The sequence below is a fragment of the Melozone crissalis genome, unplaced genomic scaffold, assembly GCF_028551555.1.
Source record: "Melozone crissalis strain CALT ecotype California unplaced genomic scaffold, PUWL_Pcris_2 ptg000007l_1, whole genome shotgun sequence".
Lineage (NCBI taxonomy): Eukaryota > Metazoa > Chordata > Aves > Passeriformes > Passerellidae > Melozone > Melozone crissalis.
Genome location: NW_026535785.1, coordinates 13602656 through 13620416, shown reverse-complemented (window position 1 = coordinate 13620416; position 17761 = coordinate 13602656). Strand labels below are relative to the sequence as shown.

Genomic DNA, 17761 nt, shown 5'->3' with positions numbered 1-17761 from the left:
CTGGTTGTAATTTTGAATGCATAGATTAGAATAAAATACAGGATTTGCCCTTCAAAGAAAACAGAAACAAAAGACAAGTCTAAATGTCTGTAACAGTCTGTACTATATGAGGCTTTATACTGAATTTTTATTCTGCTTTGATGTAATCTCACTTCAGTTCAATGTATCTGTGAAGTTCTGGTTTTGTGTTATGGCTTTGTTTTAGAGCAGAGTGTCTAAATTCCTGTAATGTAATTCTGAGAAGGCCACTGAGGCTTTGGGATTTTGTGCTGTTTTGTCTTTTTTCCCAAAGATTGCTTTCTAGTTGCCTTTTTATCTATGACTACTCAGAAAAAAGAGGGCTATTCAAATCAAATAATATGAGTAACTCTTAGTTACTCATCAAGCAGTGGTACTTCCCACCTCTTCTTGCAGAGCCCTGCTTCTTAATTTTGGTAGGAGATGGCTGCTTCATGTGGAGAAGAGCTGTCATATTGACATAAGCATACATTACATCTGCATTGCTGTGTTAAAAAGATCATAGAATCTATAAGATATTCTGAGTTGGAAGGGACCCACAAGGATCATCATCCTTCACAGCACACCCCAGCCATCCCCCCAAGTGCCTGAGAGCTTCCTGAGCTCTGTCAGGCTGGTGCTGTGCCCTGGGGAGCCTGGTCAGTGCCCAGGTGAGGAACCTTTTCCTGATCTCCAACCTAAACCTCCCCTGCCTCAACTCCAGCCATCTCCTTGAGTCCTGTCATTGGTCACAGAGTGGGGAGATCTGCTCCTGCTCCTCTGCTGCCCTGGTGAGGATCCTGCAGACCCAGTGAGGTCTCTCCTCAGTCCCCTGTGCTCTGGGCTCCACAAACCAAGTCACGTCATCCACTCCTCACATGGCTTCCTGCTAAATCCTTCACCATCTTCCTGTGCCTCCTTTGGATACTTTCTAATATCTTTTTATCTTTCCTCTGCTGTGGTGCCCAAAATTGCCCACAGGACTGGAAAGCCACCTCAAGGGAATAAAGCCCCTTGGCTGGTAACCCAGTGCATTGCTGCAAGTCCTGGCTGCAATCTGCACATTAGGCCATGTGGGCTCTGCAGAGGCCTTTTCCAGCAGTCACCTGGAGTGTTGGGAGGCTTTGGGAGCTCAGGAGCTTCCTTTAGTCCTTTGTAGGTTGTGTTCTTTGCTCTAGAAACAGCTCAGGGCAGATTCCCTAACCCCTGTGAGCAAGCAGTGTTACCACTACAACCACTGGGTCATGATGATGAACTTAAAAACACTGTTGAAATCAATTAAATCTCAAAAATGTGCAGTTGTGCCTCTGGGTGCTCAGAGCTAACCTGTGCAGACCTCTCAGTGCCATCCCATATGGAATGGTGGTGCTGATGCACCTTGGATTGGATGGGCTGTCACTGACTGAGTTCTCTGCATGGACACTGCTGAGACTGACATTAGTAATCACCCAATCAATAAAACACAAATCTGAACACAGAGGCTGAAGAACTTTAGGTTCTGCAGTATGAGGATGTACTTTGTGATGGGGTGTACCTTTATAGGCCAAATCTATATGTAGATTAATTTTCCCCAGTGTATTGCAAGAACAGGTGATATTATAGGTGTCTCTACAGCAGGCACAGCAAATTCAGCTGAAATCTGGTTTGGCTTTGTCATAACAACATAAACTAGGAGAGGGCATTTGATTGCATCTGAATTTTAGATGTACAGCCTAATAGATAAGTGCTTTACTAAAGCAGCTTCAGAATTAACTGGTCTCATCAAACTTGCCTTATTACTATTAAATGAAAGCCTGTGCATCTTGTTTTGCTTGTGTTTTGTTTTCTTTTCTTTTCTTTGTTCAATCCCTTTAGGTACTGTTGCTGAGCACATTGAAAGAATCTACAGACGAGCTGGCAGCAGAAAGCTCTGGTTTGTATACAAATATCATGTTCCTTCTGGCTTGCACCAGTTTTGTTTTCCTAATGTTTTTATAGAAAGTAAGGTTGGATTCTCACACACTTAAAGAGGGGAAAATGGCAGCTTTCCTGACAGTTGTATTGGTGCATGGCAGCCGAAGGTCTGCTTTAATAGGCTTTAAAAAATGAAGAAGCAGTTTCTTACTGTTATCTTTTGAAATACAAAACCAATAGGCTGGTTTTGCACTGAGTGCTATTGCCAATACACAGTCCCCATTACATTGAAATAATGTGAGAAGAATGTTAATATTCTTATTTCTTACAGGGCATGATAAAATATTGTCAATAGTTCCATGTAGGAAGGCTGGTGATAAGATATAAATCATTTAAGCTGATGCACTAATGCAGATTTATTGCCCTGAAGTCATTTGCTTTGAGCCTGACTTTGACACAATAACTTTAAAAGGTTTCAGCAAGTAGGTTGATATTTACATGTTGTTTATTAATTTCTTTGCCCTGAAGCTCAGTAGAAGTTTAATTTCTTTTTATCAAAGTCAAGCCTGTCCTGAACTCTGTTCTCTCACTCTGTAACTATTCCTAACAGGTCAGTAAATATAAATTTGTTTTTCGTTTTTGTCTCTACTTACAGTTAAATGGGTCTTTGCCAATAATGAGGTAGACCCAAAATACCTGGATGGTATTTTTTGTAATTAATAAAAATCAGAAGTATTTTTAGGAACAAAATATGTAAACTGTTTTCATTTCTCTTCCCTGATTGCCATGTGACACACATATAGGTTGGTGTTGCGCTACAGTGCTGCATTTGCACAGAAATTTTCTTCTTCTATAACCCCACATATTACTACTTTACTGGTACATGGGAAACAGGTAAAGTGCCCAGAAATCTGAAGTGCAGCTCTGTGAGATTCTTTTATTTTGCTTATTTGCATTTTGATAGTATCAGCTAATGCATTTTTGAAATGCTTTGCTCTTGATCTTAAGGAGTGTGTAGCAGTTTTCACAGGAATCAACATCAACTGTTTGAGTTTTTTACTAACACCATAGAATATTACAGCTTATTCCTCATCTCTGTGAATAAATGATTCTTAGTAGCCTCAAAACCTATGCTAGAAAAGCTCAATTACAGTTCTGTTAGGTTTGTATTTTGTCAGGAAATTACTATTAAATGTATTCATATCTTTAACCACCTACTGCATACCTAGAAAAATGTAGTTCTTAGAAGTTACAGCTTGTTTTAACCTGGCAGGTGACACAAGCCTCTTCTTTTCATGCTGCACATGCAAAATATTACCTCAGCATGGAACACACAGCAAGGCTTTGGTGTTATGTGTTATACTTTCTCTTGCAAAATCTTTCTGACTCTTTTAAATAGATTTTAAAATTACCAAAGTTATTTTGCAAAATGATGAAAATGTCATAAAAGAGGAGGTGGCATTTCTTACCTGCCTTTGGTTAAGATGGTGTTGAGAAGAGAACAAGAAGCTTTTTATGGAACTGGTAGTTTAATGAGTTCTAACTAAATATATTTCTGATCCATTAACCTATATCTGAACTAAAAAATGAGAACCTACAGAAGATTGCATAAAATCTGATCCAAATTCCACTTTGCACATACTGTATGTATTCACTGAGTTAATTTTGAGATTCTGCTGTGGCAGACTGCAGCTTTCTATCTGAATTCATTAAACTAGCATGTGATATGTAGTGGGATTGCTCTGTTTTCTGCCCTCAGGTCTGTTGTGCGCTTCGCAGCAAGTCTTTTAGGTAAACTAGTGGACAGCCTTGCACCATCTATTACTAATGTTTTAGTTCAGGGCAAGCAGGTAAGTCTTTGCTCCTCAGAACTGCATTAAGGAATGATAACAGAAACTAAACAAATGGCTTGTTCATTTTCAAGGCCTCTGATGCTTCTTTTAAAAATATGCAATGGCTTAAAAAAAACCTTACCAAAGAAGAGAAATCCAGAGAAAATAAATATGTGTTTAAAAATTGTATTTGGAATTGAATAATAATTTTAATTAATGAAAGAATAAGACTGAAAAGACTGTTCAGCATTTATGGAAGACAGGAAGGGGCATGATTTCTGAAACTCCTTGGGTTTAGGGTCTCTGGGGAGACCTTGGAAACCCTTCCAGTGCCTAAAGGGGCTCCAGTGGAGCTGGAGAGGGAGTTTTGACAAGGACATGTAGAGACAAGAGGGAACTGCTTTAAAATGAATTAGGGCAGGTTCAGATTAGATCTTAGGAAGAAACTCTTCCCTGTGGGAGTGAGGAGGGCCTGGCACAGGCTGCCTGGAGAAGCTGTGGCTGCCCCATCCCTGGGATGTTCAGGTTGGACGGGGTTTGGAGCAGGAATGTTGTAACAAGCTGATCTTAAGGTCCCTTCCCACCCAAACCTTTGTGTGATTGTATCTATATGCCCTCTTACTTGACAAAAGTAGATGAAGTATAAAGGCATCTCTTGAGAGACTTCTTTAATGAAAATGTAATCATTTTCTGTGTGATTGAGCATAACACAACACGTGGGTGGCAGCTGAGCAAAAGGTCTGTCAGGGTTTTCTGTTTCAAAGAAAGTTTGTGTTTTTTCCTTTCCTGAGGAGAACCTTGTTTTTCTTCCCCAGCACAGTAATTTTAATTAAATTCATGAACAGTTGCTTCTAAATAATACAAATTGAATATTTCTGTATTTTTGTGTTAAATATGTGTATGTGTATAGCTGCTTATATGCAATGTTGTTGTCTTATTCCACACTGAGATCTGGGTTTGTGCTTCTGGTGCTGCTCAGCTGTAGAGGAGGTCACACCTGCATGCAGCAGAATTTGAGGCTATTGGCAACTTTTTAACCTAACATCCCTTCCTTGATCTTTATTACAGCAGAAAAACTAGTGTTGCTGTCTTAATGACAGTAGATTAAAAACAAAACAGAATTCTAATAAAATTCCTTTTTTGTGGTTAAACAATCTGGTACCAGTAATATATTTTCTTAAAATTAAGGCTGTAACTTTTAGCATGCTAGTAGAAATAAGAAAACAAAACTGTAAATTTAATTCTGAATTTTAATTGAGTTCTTCAGCTGAAATGTATGAAATTATATAACTGTCTAAACGTAATGTACAGTCCTGATTATAACCTGATTATAAAGCAGTGGTCTTGTATTTTTATTTTAATTTGGAAAAATAGATTCCATATTCACTGTGGTTGTTATTGAAGTTTATTACTTCAATAGCATCTAATTAACAGTATTAACAAGCATCAGCCATTGACATAAAATTACCCTTGTATTGTGAAACTTTTAACAAGCAAAGGAAAGTTGGTGAATTTAGTTTCTGAATTGCTTTGCAGTGCTGTTCTTGCTGCCCTACCTCTGAATTGTTTTCCCTGTGCCACAGGTGACGCTGGGAGCGTTTGGCCAGGAGGAAGCCGTTATCTCTAACCCCTTATCACCCGCAGTGATTAAGGACATGATCTATGATAAATGCAGGCTGCAGGATGAAAGAGAGGCTGTGCTGCAGCAGGAGCTGGTCATCCACATTGGCTGGATCATCTCCAACTCCCCAGAACTCTTCAGTGGAATGCTGAAGATACGGATTGGGTCAGTAAAGCAGGGGAATGGAGACTTCAGAGAGCCACAAACCTGAATCAAGGTTCCAACATCATCTACCTCCCACCTGTTCTCTTTGTTCTTTGACAAGGTGACCTACAAACAGGCTGTGCTGGAGTGCTGTCACATTCCATGGTATCTGCACTTACTTTGCTACCCACAGAAGTTAATTATTTTTTTCACATTTAGGAAGAGACATGCATTTGAATAAGCACTTCTTTGAAGAGGCCAGGTGCTACTGACTGAGATTTACTGAATCAGTGAGCATGCTTTAGAATCAGAACTTAAGTGTTTCATCTTCCATATTTTTTTCCATAGAGAAAAATACAGCATTTCAGCGGTGGAGGTAGATACCAGCAGCCTTTTTTCTAGCATACAAGATTCATATTTCTTCTTTAGCAGTACATTCCAGTCATCATAAAACAAAAAATTGCCTGTATTACATTTAACTGGAAGTATCCTTTTGCACTTAAATGCTTTTCTGTCCCCTCCACAGATCCATGTTGCTCCTCTTTCCTCCTCTTCCTTATTCTCTGTAGCTAATCCTTTTGCAATTTTTTTTTCTTTCTCCCAAGGTTAATGCTAGAGATTCAATTTCCTTTATTTCAGTGTTATCACCCACTCCAGTGAGCAAAATTAACCTTCTCACAGAAATGCCGTTCCAGTTTGATAATGATTTGATTTAGTGTCTTGTTATTGATTTGTTTTCAGGGTTTCATGTTGAAATAGATCAAGTTTCTGACAGCCCTATTACTGTAAAAACTCCCAGCCAAGTGACTTGAATTCACCTCTTATCAGTGAAGAGCTCAGCAGAAGGTCCACCCTTGACTTTGGTGTGGCTTGCAGGCCACTGCAAAGGGAAAACACCAGTGAGGGACTCACACACAGACACAGCTGAGGCATGAGGGGGGAAAGAACTCCTGAGCCGGCTGTGTTGTTCATCTTAGTAACAAGAGAAGGGCTCATCAGCTGCTAAATTAAATGAAAGTAGCATGTTCTGCTAATGTAATGGACCTCAGTACTCCCTGGTTTCTTGCACCTCCAATGCACAGTCCTGGAAACCTCAGATGTAATCAACACTGCATCAGCTGGCCAGGCATCTCCAAATTGTGTGTAGTTCCCAAGAACTCCCTAGGAATGAGTGTGACTTGACTTATGTAAGCAGAAACATTCTGCACCTGGGTAGCTAAACAGGTAAATGACCATGGAATGTGGTGCCTGAATCTCTCACTGCATTTTCAGACAAACACAGAAAGGCTCTGATGTACCCAAGCCTTGATGAGCTGTTATGGACTGTTTGAAGAAAAGCTAGTTCAGTTTCCTTTTGCTAGGAATGCCTGCTGGAACTGAACCAGTGGAGAGGGTAAGAGGCTGAGCTCTGTGCTTATCTGGCTTCTGATGTACCTTGTTTCATCTTTGATACTGCATCAGAGGCTGGAGCACTGCTTTTACATAATGTGCACAATAAAGCTCAGCATTTTCCTTCAACACTTTGCCAAGTTCTGCCCCTCTGATACCTCAGGCTAAAAATCTTCACTGTTGCTATATTTTTATTGAATCAATTTTTTTTCAAAAAGGAGCAGAAAAAGAAAGTGTGATAGATTGCAAAATTGAATTTCAAAGGCTAAAACTAGAAATAGGCCCTGAAGTCTTGGTAAATGTAAAATATTGTAAATTTTATGGCTTTTTAAAACTCATCAGCAAAATGCATATATAGGCAGAGCATAATTCTGAGTAGGAATTTGAACATCAAAAGGCAGATAAATGTTGGTTTTAATGAACATGGAATACAGGGAATGTAGTCCAATCAATCTTCTCTATGGAAAACATGGTCCACAACACATTTCTTAATTGCATTATCCCTTTCAGCTTGTATCATGTTCCAATCAAACAGGAAGAGTAGGAGAATATTTGTCTGATATTTTATGCAAGTCCTGACAGCCAAATAGCAGGATTGTGTGGAATCTTAGGAGCTGTTTTATTAGACTAATTTTTCCTATTTGGAAACTTTGTATTTAATGACTAACTCTATTCTTCTCCTTGTGCAGATGGATTATCCATGCTATGAAGTATGAACTGCAGATCAGGGCTGGGGAGATGCCAGCCAAGGACTTGTACCAGATGTCCCCCAGCGAGGTGAAGCAGCTCCTGCTGGACATTCTGCAGCCTCAGCAGCCGGGCAGGTAACGAGGGCTGAGCTGGGGCTCCTGATCTCATTCACTGATGTTCAAGTACATTTCATTCCTGAGCTGCTTTGTGTGCACCTGAAATCACCAGGCATCTGTAATCATCTGTAATTTTTAAAGGGAAGATAGCAAAAAAGCACTTTTTCATTCTTTCACATGGGCCCAGGTTATAGAGTTGTTTCTTTTCTATTGCATATTCCCTTTTCAGCTTTATCTTTGTGGAAATCTCTTTACTGCCAGAGAATAGAGATCTGTGTGCTATAATGTGAACTGTTACACTCTTTGATGTGGGGAAAGAAGCCAAAAATTACCCAGTACCTCCACTTAAGTGACTTGTAGGAACAGTTTATGTGTTCAGTGCCTGCTTTCTTCTAGGTTATTATATGAGTAAGAGCAGATGTTCTCTAGAATTCTTAAAAGATAGTGGTACTGCCTGAAAGTTGCAATCTTTTCTCCAAGCTGTAACCAGCTGCAAAAAGAACTTTCATTGTGATGCCAGGTATGCAAGACAAAAGTTAAAATTGCAATATTTCCACTTAACTTTATTGATAAGAGTGAAGTCAAAACTTTTCCTCTTAGTTTTACTTCTGGTTAAGTTAAACTTTGGCACATAATATTGCTGATAATTTCCATAGTCCTTGACTGAATGGGTGATGGGCTTTTCCTCTCAACAAAGAGGAATTACAGCACACATCCTGCTGTTTATGTTCCTGCTTCATTCAAAACACACCTGTGTCTTTCCCCAGTCTGTAATCCCTGAGAAAAGAGCTCCTTCAGTCACTGCCTCATCTCTCAGTCCCACGGGCTCTGTTCTGCATCTCCCAGATGCTTTGCAGAGCCCTGGCTGTGCTGAGCAGGCCTTGCTGCTGCCTCTGCTCATGTTGGTGCTGCCACTGTCCTGTGAAGCCACAGCAGAACCTTTTGCAGCATTCTCCATTCAGCATTAATGCTCTTTAGGAAGCACTTGCTCAGTCTCAGTAAGGAATTCAAGCACCACCTTTTGTCAGAGATTTTACCTGCACTGCCACAGCTGCTGCTGCTTTTGATGCCTGTAACACACAGGGTAGGTCACTGAAGGGCACTGGCTTGAGTTTCTGAGGATGAGGATTCTTTGTTGGGTTATCTGAGTACAGAAACTCACCAGCATATCCTTCAAATCTTTCAATCTTCTAACTTCTTTTTTAACTTCTTCCTGTACAGTATTGCTAACTCGTTTTTCCTTGCCCATTAGTGACTTGTTTTTAAAAGTTTTCTTCCTGACAGGAAATACAGAATACTCCTTTTTTTTTTTTTTTTCCCTCATCCTTTTTTTCTTTTTGAGGACAGTTTTTCCTACTCTTGTGATGTTTTTAGAAAAAAACTCTGGTAATGTGGTACCATAGCTCACTGCCAATTAATTTGTCATACAGAAAGGGCTAATGGTCTATTTACCTCCCTAACAGTCTCTCCACAACTCACCTCTCTCCAGGTTTTCACAGAAGACATTTTTGCAGCACAGACTCCACAGATCACACTTTTTAATCTATTTATGTAGGTCACAAGCGTGCAAGAAACTCTTTTTAAACAGAGCATTGTTCTTTTAATGGTCCAAACAGTTCTGAAACTCACTTTGCTTATTCAGTTTGCAAGACTCTCTTCCTGACCCTATTCATGTAGGTGGGTCAGAGCATTTTTGACATCTTCAAATTCTTCTTTTTTTTGTATTAAGAAAACAACTTGCTATTTTTAATACACCAGTGATCTTTTTGCTTTTATGGAAGTTTTGTTATCCTAATCCAAGGACAGAGCTGTACAGAGAATAAGATGAAACTGCCATAGTAGACATGACTTTTTGGTAGTGTAGTGTTTAATTGAGAGGTGATTTATGAGAAGTTTTTTCTTACCTTGCCATGTTTATCCAATACAGTTATACAGGGAAAGAGCCCACATTGCATGTTGGCTTAGCCCTGGCTTTATAGGGTTAACTTTAAACATCTCCTTTGTTCTCAGAAAGTGTATCCCAATTACCTAGAGCTCAAACCTGCTCAGAAAATGCACCACCTAGTGATAATTTTTTCCCTTTTACTCTTAAAAAAAAAAAAAAAAAAAAAAAACAAAAACAAAAGCAAAACACAGAAAAACCCCAAACCAACACTGCCTGCTTTGTCTTGTGGTGTAGCTGGGACTGAGCTACACTAAGAAACTTAACTGTAAAACCATGCATGCAGTTGTCAGAATTAGTGTTTTCTTTACTGGTTGTATCTCAGAAGGAATTCTCACAATTTCCAGTATTTAATAAGAGTTTTTTAATGCAAGATATTTTAGCAATTTCATCCAGCACACTGGTGTCTGCAGGAACAGGTTATTTTATAGACAAGTGTTTTTATTCTAAGCATGTCATGTTAATCTCCCAATACATATGGAGCAAAACCTAAACCCCCAAGGTTATTAGTGCTGAATTCATTTGTGCCAGGCTGAGAAAGGGCTGCAAAACAACATTGTTCAAGTTGACCAGGGAATTTCCCTTTTCTTTTTTTCTTTTCAAGCAGCCTACCAGAACCAGAAATACAGAAAGGCAGGAGGCATGCTGCAAAGCAGGAATTTAATTGTAGTTTTTCTAAAAAATAATGTGTATTGATTTTTCTACTTAAAATTCAAAAAGCATCTAAGGACTAAGTAACTTGAGGAACTCCTCTCTGTCAAATACATTCAGGACAGCCACACAAGACTTAAATTTACCTGGTGAATCCAGTAATTAATTCATACCCATGGATGCCAGTTCTTCAAGTTCCACTGCTGGTGTTTTTAACATTTTGGCTAAAGCTTCATTCCTCTAGTAACACTGAGAAGAAAAAATAAGAAAAGTAGATTCCATACTTGATACCATAAGTAAAAAAGAAAAAAAGCTGGTATACTTCTGAAGGCAAACAGGATTTGTGATTCATGAAGAATGTGACTCAGTTTGCTCAAAGCCTTAGTTTTACAAAACCATTCTGTTGAATTTTCTAAATTTGCAGGCCACTTGTTTTCTGCAGACCATCAGGAAAAACCCCTGCCCTCAACAATTCTGCTGAAATGCATTTTTCTTATATGATTAGACCCGATGAATTTGATCTGCTACTGGTACTGGCCTGCACTGGGTGGATTTCAGAGCTGCTGCTTCTTCTGCAGCTCCAGGAAGCACAGCCAGCCCCAGGGGTGACCCTGTGCTCTCTGCATGCTGAGCCCTGTGCTGTGTGTGCAGCAGAGGGGTCTGTACTGCTCAGCTGCCAGGCTGTGAGTGCAGCTGTGCTGAGCTGTCCCCTCCTGTGTCCCCAGGAGCTGGCTGAACAGGAGGCAGCTGGATGGCTCCCTGAACAGAACTCCTGCCGGCTTCTACGACCGCGTGTGGCAGATCCTGGAGAGAACCCCCAACGGCCTCATCGTGGCAGGGAGGTTCCTGCCCCAGGTAACCCCACACACAGGCTCAGCCCCTGCTGTTCCACCTGCCCAGCAATGGTGAAACACCTTGTCACTAATGGCTATTTGTGCCATCACGTTTTACTTAGAGTAACTTGTTAATTGGGAAAAAATTCAAGTTTTTCTATTTCAGTAGGAGTAAAATACAATTGGAATAGAATGAAAGCAAATAATTTTTATTAAAGCACATTTATAAAACTGTAAGTGTAGAAGATTCTTTCCAAGTCATGAACTCTGAAATCTGCTCCCTTTTTGATCCTACAAAAAGGTTATTTTCCTTAGTTGAATATTATTTGTTCAGCAAGCAAGTAGGCTCTGCCTGGGGGTGGCCTTGATTTAATGCATGTGGTCTTTTAATAAAAGTATGGTTTGTTTTTCAGCAACCAACCTTATCGGACATGACGATGTATGAAATGAACTTTTCCCTCCTAGTTGAAGATATGCTGCAGAACATTGACCAGCCTCAATACAGGCAGATCATCGTGGAGGTCTGTGGCCAATAATCACTGACATTTTGTACTGTGCATTAGTATGTTACAGCCTAAAACAAAAAAATAACCTAGACTCAAATATCTGAAGAAACAGGATTTTCCACAGAAACACTTGCTTCAGAGGTTTTGATGATTGAACAGGTTCCTGTTACATGTTCAGAACAGAGTGAGTTCATGGTGTTCCCCTTCAGCAAATGTTAATGACACTAGCAATACAGTTAGGTCAGAGGAGGTAAAAATCTAATAATTCCAGAGTAGCTTTCCTTCAAGTCCTTAGCCTGTGTCTCTTCCTAACAATTTCCCAGATCTAAGGAAAACTGAAATAAAATAACCAGCTTGCCCCCTGAATGATTCTTCTTTCCCTTTGTGCTGAGGCTGCCTAGTGAGTAGTTTACACTACTGAGTCAGCCACCTTCCCATTGCCTTGTGTTCCCCATCCTCACAGGAAGGCAAGAGGCTGTTTAAATCCTTCCCCCACTGCACACAAGGTTTGCTTTTAGAACAGACCAGGAGCACTGCACTGCTGGTACCTGGTACCTTCAGCAGCACTCACTGTCAGTGCCCAGGTCTGTGCCCCTGTGCCTGTGAGTGCCCCTCCCCAGAACACCCCACCCCAAACTCTGCCTCACAGCTCGTGCTCAGCCTGCTTGCTGGAGCACCCCCAGTTTTTGCTAACAGATAACAGAATTCCCAAAGCCAAGGTGACACTGCAGACTCCACTGCTTGCCTGCAGGTGTTAAAACAGAACACTCTTCATGTTCACCTTCCTATTTTAAACCCTTTTCAGATGTGAGTAACATCAATTCTGATGAGCTGAGGCTTTACTGCTGGCTGTTCTCTTTGGTTTTGATAAACTTTGTCATAACAGAATTTTAGCATCTGTGATTGTGCCTCAGAACACCAAATGCTGAGGTTCAGTGTTTGCTGCCTTTCACTCTCTCCACAGGATTTGTGCAGCCACAGAGTGAACTGAATAAAATGGAAAATAACTTCCCTGGCTCCCAGCCAAGCTGGATGTTAATGTCAATCATTTGCACCATGCCCTTACCCAGGCAGTCCCCAGCAATTGTAACCTTTGATAAAAGCCTGCTTTTCCAGTGATTCTTTTATCCAAGTCAGGATTCTATTATCTGTGCATTATTACCTGTGCCATTATTAAATGGCTTCCTGCTTGAGAGAGGCATATGCAATTACTAACAGTGCTATTATGTAACCTGAATTTTAAAAAATGAAATTTAAAGTCTTACAATCTTTTTCTGCCTTCTAGTTGCTGATGGTTATATCTGTTATTCTGGAGAGAAATCCTGAGCTAGAGTTCCAGGACAAAGTGGACTTGGACAAGGTGGTGCAAGAAGCATTTCATGACTTTCAGAAAGATCACAGTAGTCCAAAGGGAGCTGAAAATCAAGTGAGTAAAATATTGCTGTCTTACCAAATTTACCATTCTTATTGAAGTTACTTCTAAATGTTAATTCTGTGCAGTTCAGAGTAAAAAGCAATTGACAGAAGTTCAGAATGGAACACAAATAAGAAATTAATATACCCAAGTGCTGCCTAGGTCTGCAAAGAGCCTCTAAGCAGAGATGAAAGAGGTGCACTTTATTGCTGAGTTGTAAATTCAAAATGCTACAGTAAGGAGAATACTCTGTGTTCCATGGCTCTGAAATGGGACTAGCAGTGAGCTGGGAGAATTCTCCTCAAAGGGGAAAGGATTCATTAAGGAGGGGCACTAAAACTGAGAAGAGTTAAAAATAACAAAGGAAACTAAAGTTCAGCATGGAAGTGTGAACTTAGGATCTTATGAACACAGAGACTAAGAAAACTTTAATAACCAAAGAATTCATATTGCCAGTATTAAAGTAAGAACTTGAGATACAGAACTGTTCTTAGTTACTGATTTTTCTGTTAGATTTGCATTCATGAACTGGCAAAAGTTTGGCTAAAATTCAAATAAAGGAATAAATGCTTTTAATATTTTCTTCACTAGAATTATAGGTTTTATGCTTTAAAGATCTCTGGATAGTCTCAGTACAAGTTTTGGTGCCTCAAAGCTCTGAAATTCTGTAATAAAGCCAGGTTTATTGGCCTGGTAGAAGGAGGAGATGAGAGTAGAACAGTGGGAACAGTCCCAGAGCTACTGAGGATGATCCTCCTCACTCCAGCTGGCATTTTATTGTGGACCATATATTTGAAGTTATCTGTGCTGCTCTGAAGGATGTATTGATTCATAACATTGACATGCAGCAGCCCTTCCTCTTGCTGAATTTTTAGTTCCTTTAAAAGATGAGGAAGGATGTGCTGCTTAAGAGCTCTTTCAAATGTTTCAGCGCTCACTCTTGTGCCACTGATTTTTTGTACTAAGATTTGAAAGCAAGGCAGATAGGCAGCCCCAGCAGTGTGTCAATTTGCACAATGCCTTTGTTTAGAAAAGAACACAATTTCCTGGAAATGATGATCCTTCTGGTCCATGTTGGAGGGCAGTGACTCTGTGGCCATCATACACACAATTGGCTCTCAAGTGCCAGCTCCACACAGCACCTGGAGTTTGGAATTTCCTGCTGACTTTTGTGACAAGCTGCAAATCCTCAATGGCTACAAACAGAAAGGGAAATTCCATGCAAACCCCAGTTTTTATTTGTGCTGCCCTGACCTCTGTTGAAGTGATGGATTTTTTTTTCTCCAAGCCCAGACTCACTTACAGTAATGCCTTTTTGTCTCTCAGAAAGAGCCTCCAATTTAGAGTTCTGAGTAATATTTATTTAAGATTGTTGTTGGAAATTCAGCTCCTTGCATGGAAATTTTCTGGAACCTGGCTCTCCCATATTCCCAGGTGGATCCCTGCTGGCAGTAGCTGTAACCCTGGCTGGGATTGTTCTTAGGGTGCTGCCTCAAGGTTTCCTACACTGCTAAAATCTCCTGATCTCTCTGAACTATGGTCTTCCCTTAGATGGATTTGCAAATACTTTGAACTTTGTTGATTCCCTGTTAACATGTAATAAATATCCAAAGTATGTATTCTAGTAAGTTCAGACACACCTTAAAACTACAGAAGTCTTATTATTTTCTCCAATCTTTGCCCTTGATTTAATAAAAGTAACCAATTTCCTGAATTAAGGCATTAAACCTTTTTTAGAGCAGCTAATACATAATTTGAGAGTAAGCAGGTGTTTTAATGTCACTAACTGAGAAAAACAGGTGTTCAGTGAAGGACACCTATTTTGGTGATCTGATTAATGAATGAGTTCATGTGCTACCTGTGGTTTGGATCTTGGATTCTTTCCTTCTGAATAAATCTTCAGTCATTTTACACCTCATGTACACCCAAGGCCCTGGCTCACCATTCCCCCACACAGCTGCATGTTTCAGCAGAGCAGTTGTTCTCTGACAGCTCTGACATTTTCAGAAATGCTAAGAAGGTGGAATCTGGGCAGTCCTGGAAAACTCAGTGAGGAAAGAGAAGCAGGTAAGTACATATGGGAGATTTCTGAAAACTGAGCAGAATTATTCTCTAGTTTTAGAGTCCAGAAAGCACATTTGCATTTTGAACATATCTGACGTTGCTCTTGTTTGCCTGTGTGTGGCTGCTTTGCTCATTCACACTAATGGCAGCCTCTGTTCCCTCTGCAGAGTGACATGACTGCATTCTACAACACCCACCCACTTGGAAAGAAGGGAACTTGCAGCTACCTGAGCAAGGCTGTGATCACTTTGCTGCTGGAAGGGGAAATGAAATCAAGCCACGATGATCCTTGCACCATTAGCTAAGGCTGGCACACAGCACAGCAATTGTTGCTTTACTTAGTGCTCCATGTATTTTTCAGGCCAATTCTAAGGGACTGGTTTGAAGGGTGACCCTGGCTAGTGACACAAATGCATCCTCTCCTTTGCTGAAAGAAGTGCCATTAAAGATACCAAGTGCCACCAGATTTTCTCCTTTCTCAGCTATGCAGCATGAAACTGAGCACATGAAGTTAGTCCTGTGGTATTTGATTAAGTTGAATGGGAATGTATTTATGATTTTAAAAATGCATCTACTGTAGCTGGTAAATTCAAGGGAAGGCAGTATGAGATTTTGTCTTTATACCTCTATTTATTTATAATTGCAAACAAGTAGAAGATAAATTAATATGCATACCAATCAGTGTGGAAATACAAAAACTGGATTATTTTCTTATTATTCTACAAACAAAATGGAGGTGAAGTATTTGTTATTCTCTTAAGGTTTTCTTTATCAGTTCAAGTGAGAGCATTCATTTAATGTGTTGGGGTTTTTAATTTACAGGCTGGTAACTTGCTATACAGGTTTCATCCTAACAGAGCAACTTTTTATCTCTAGCAATACACATCACTGTATTTTCCCAGTTGTTATTTAAACATCTGTAAGTTAACAAGGGAAATGTAACACAATAAAAGTTTGTTTTTTAAAAAAAGGCAAACAAGCTGTATTTAAATTAAAATCAGTGAAGAAATAACTTTGTATTACATATGTTATCATGGTATTAATTCAAGATACACTTATTTATCTCCTAAATGTGTGAAAACACTGTATGCTATATGCTTTATTTTGTTGAAAATAATAAAAAGCAAATGCTTGTAAAAAAGAAAAACCTGTCAAAAATACTCTGACATGCAAATGGGACTCCTGCTGACTGCAGTGGCCACCTTTGACCTGCTGCTAGAACCACCTTGCAGCACTGAAGTGCCACTTTCAGCAGCACACAACACAATTAAGCTCTAGATCAGATCCTTAAACATTTTGCTAATTAACCTGCTGCTGAGGAGCTGCAGCTCCCTGTGAAGGAGCTGCTGGCACACTGCTGGCACAGGCAAAGCCCCTGGTGCTGCTGCTGTCCCCTTGCTGTGACACACTGCCCTGGGCAAGCAGGGGGGTGCCAGGGCCCAGGGAAGCAGAGCCAGAGGACACCCCATGGCTCAGGGGGGTGCTGGGCAGTGCCTGTCCCTGGAGCAGCAAGGAGGGGACAGCTCAGCAGCAGCCCCAGCTGGCAGCAGTGCTGAGCACGGCCTCAGCCACTGATCCAGCAGTGCAACAGGACCTGGCACTTTACTGCATTACTGCTCTGAGAGTTACCAACTGCATTACTGCCCTGGGGGTGAGGTACCAACTGCATTACTGCCCTGGGAGTGAGGTACCAACTGCACAGGACTCCCCTTGTCCTTTCTGTTCCATGGTGCCTGCAGCTGGCCATGGCTCAGTGATCTCATGAGCACCAAGATCTCTGCTTCCAGCAGATTTTAGCAATAATATTTGAAATGAACATATCTCTGGCCATATAATACAGAACATAACTCTTGTCTGCAAACTGTAAATGCTATTGAAAGGAAACAATCCTTTACATGCAAACCCTCCACATGACTCCAGGAGCACTGGAGTTTCTTAGACAGCAGCTCAGGTTCTGGTTTTGCAGTTGCACATGATTTAAAGTGTAACTCAGTATAATTCTTACCCCTGGCTTTCTCCTTCTCTCTTCTTCCATTTGCTCCTCAGTTATTGGTAAGCCTCAAGTTTACTGATCTTGGTCTGAACTTTGGAACTGCAAATGAATGAAAATGCCAGTGACCATTTACCCTTATACAAACCTGGAATGAAAATCCATGCAAACTGTTCCTGTTTTCCTTTATCACCTTGAACACATGGCTTATGAAATTATGATTGGGACAGTTTTTCAGCTGCTACAAAATAAGGATAAATGGGAAGATGAAGATACCAAAATCCAGCAGAGTCCATATTCTCTGGAAAAGATTCTTGAATCTGAAGGGACAACACCATTAATTTTTCTCTTGGTGAAGCAGGAGCAAGACACAGGAGCTTGCCACAAATGGTTCTTGTAGAACCTTTTAAATTATAGTTTTATAAGATAACACAAGGCAATTGGAATAGAAACTAAAAGTCATATTAAATATTTTTCTGGGTAAACCAGACATTTTTTAAACAGTCACATCCCAAATGATGTGTGGTTATTATTTAACAAACTTGGTCCTAATTTCTTTAAAAACATTGTGCCTCAAAAGGATAAGGAAGGAGATCCCTTTGGGGTTACAAGGGAGTAACTGCAGTGCAGCAGTCACTGCAGTGCCCTGTGTACTTGCAGGACCTACTGGCAATAGAGT

The 17761-nt window shown here is 40.3% G+C and overlaps 1 protein-coding gene across 4 annotated transcripts in view; it reads left to right on the top strand.

The window, feature by feature from the left end:
• PHKB (phosphorylase kinase regulatory subunit beta) overlaps positions 1-16199 on the top strand; it is a 66852-nt gene extending 50653 nt beyond the window's left edge. For all 4 annotated transcript variants that reach the window (XM_054296107.1, XM_054296104.1, XM_054296108.1 and 1 more), the window contains 8 exons: positions 1852-1909; positions 3650-3740; positions 5306-5508; positions 7566-7700; positions 11001-11130; positions 11522-11629; positions 12900-13040; positions 15260-16199. In XM_054296107.1, the coding sequence (XP_054152082.1) occupies positions 1852-1909; positions 3650-3740; positions 5306-5508; positions 7566-7700; positions 11001-11130; positions 11522-11629; positions 12900-13040; positions 15260-15397 (1004 nt within the window). In that variant the 3' untranslated portion in view covers positions 15398-16199. The remainder of the gene's footprint in view (positions 1-1851; positions 1910-3649; positions 3741-5305; positions 5509-7565; positions 7701-11000; positions 11131-11521; positions 11630-12899; positions 13041-15259) is intronic.
• Positions 16200-17761: the final 1562 nt, after the last annotated feature.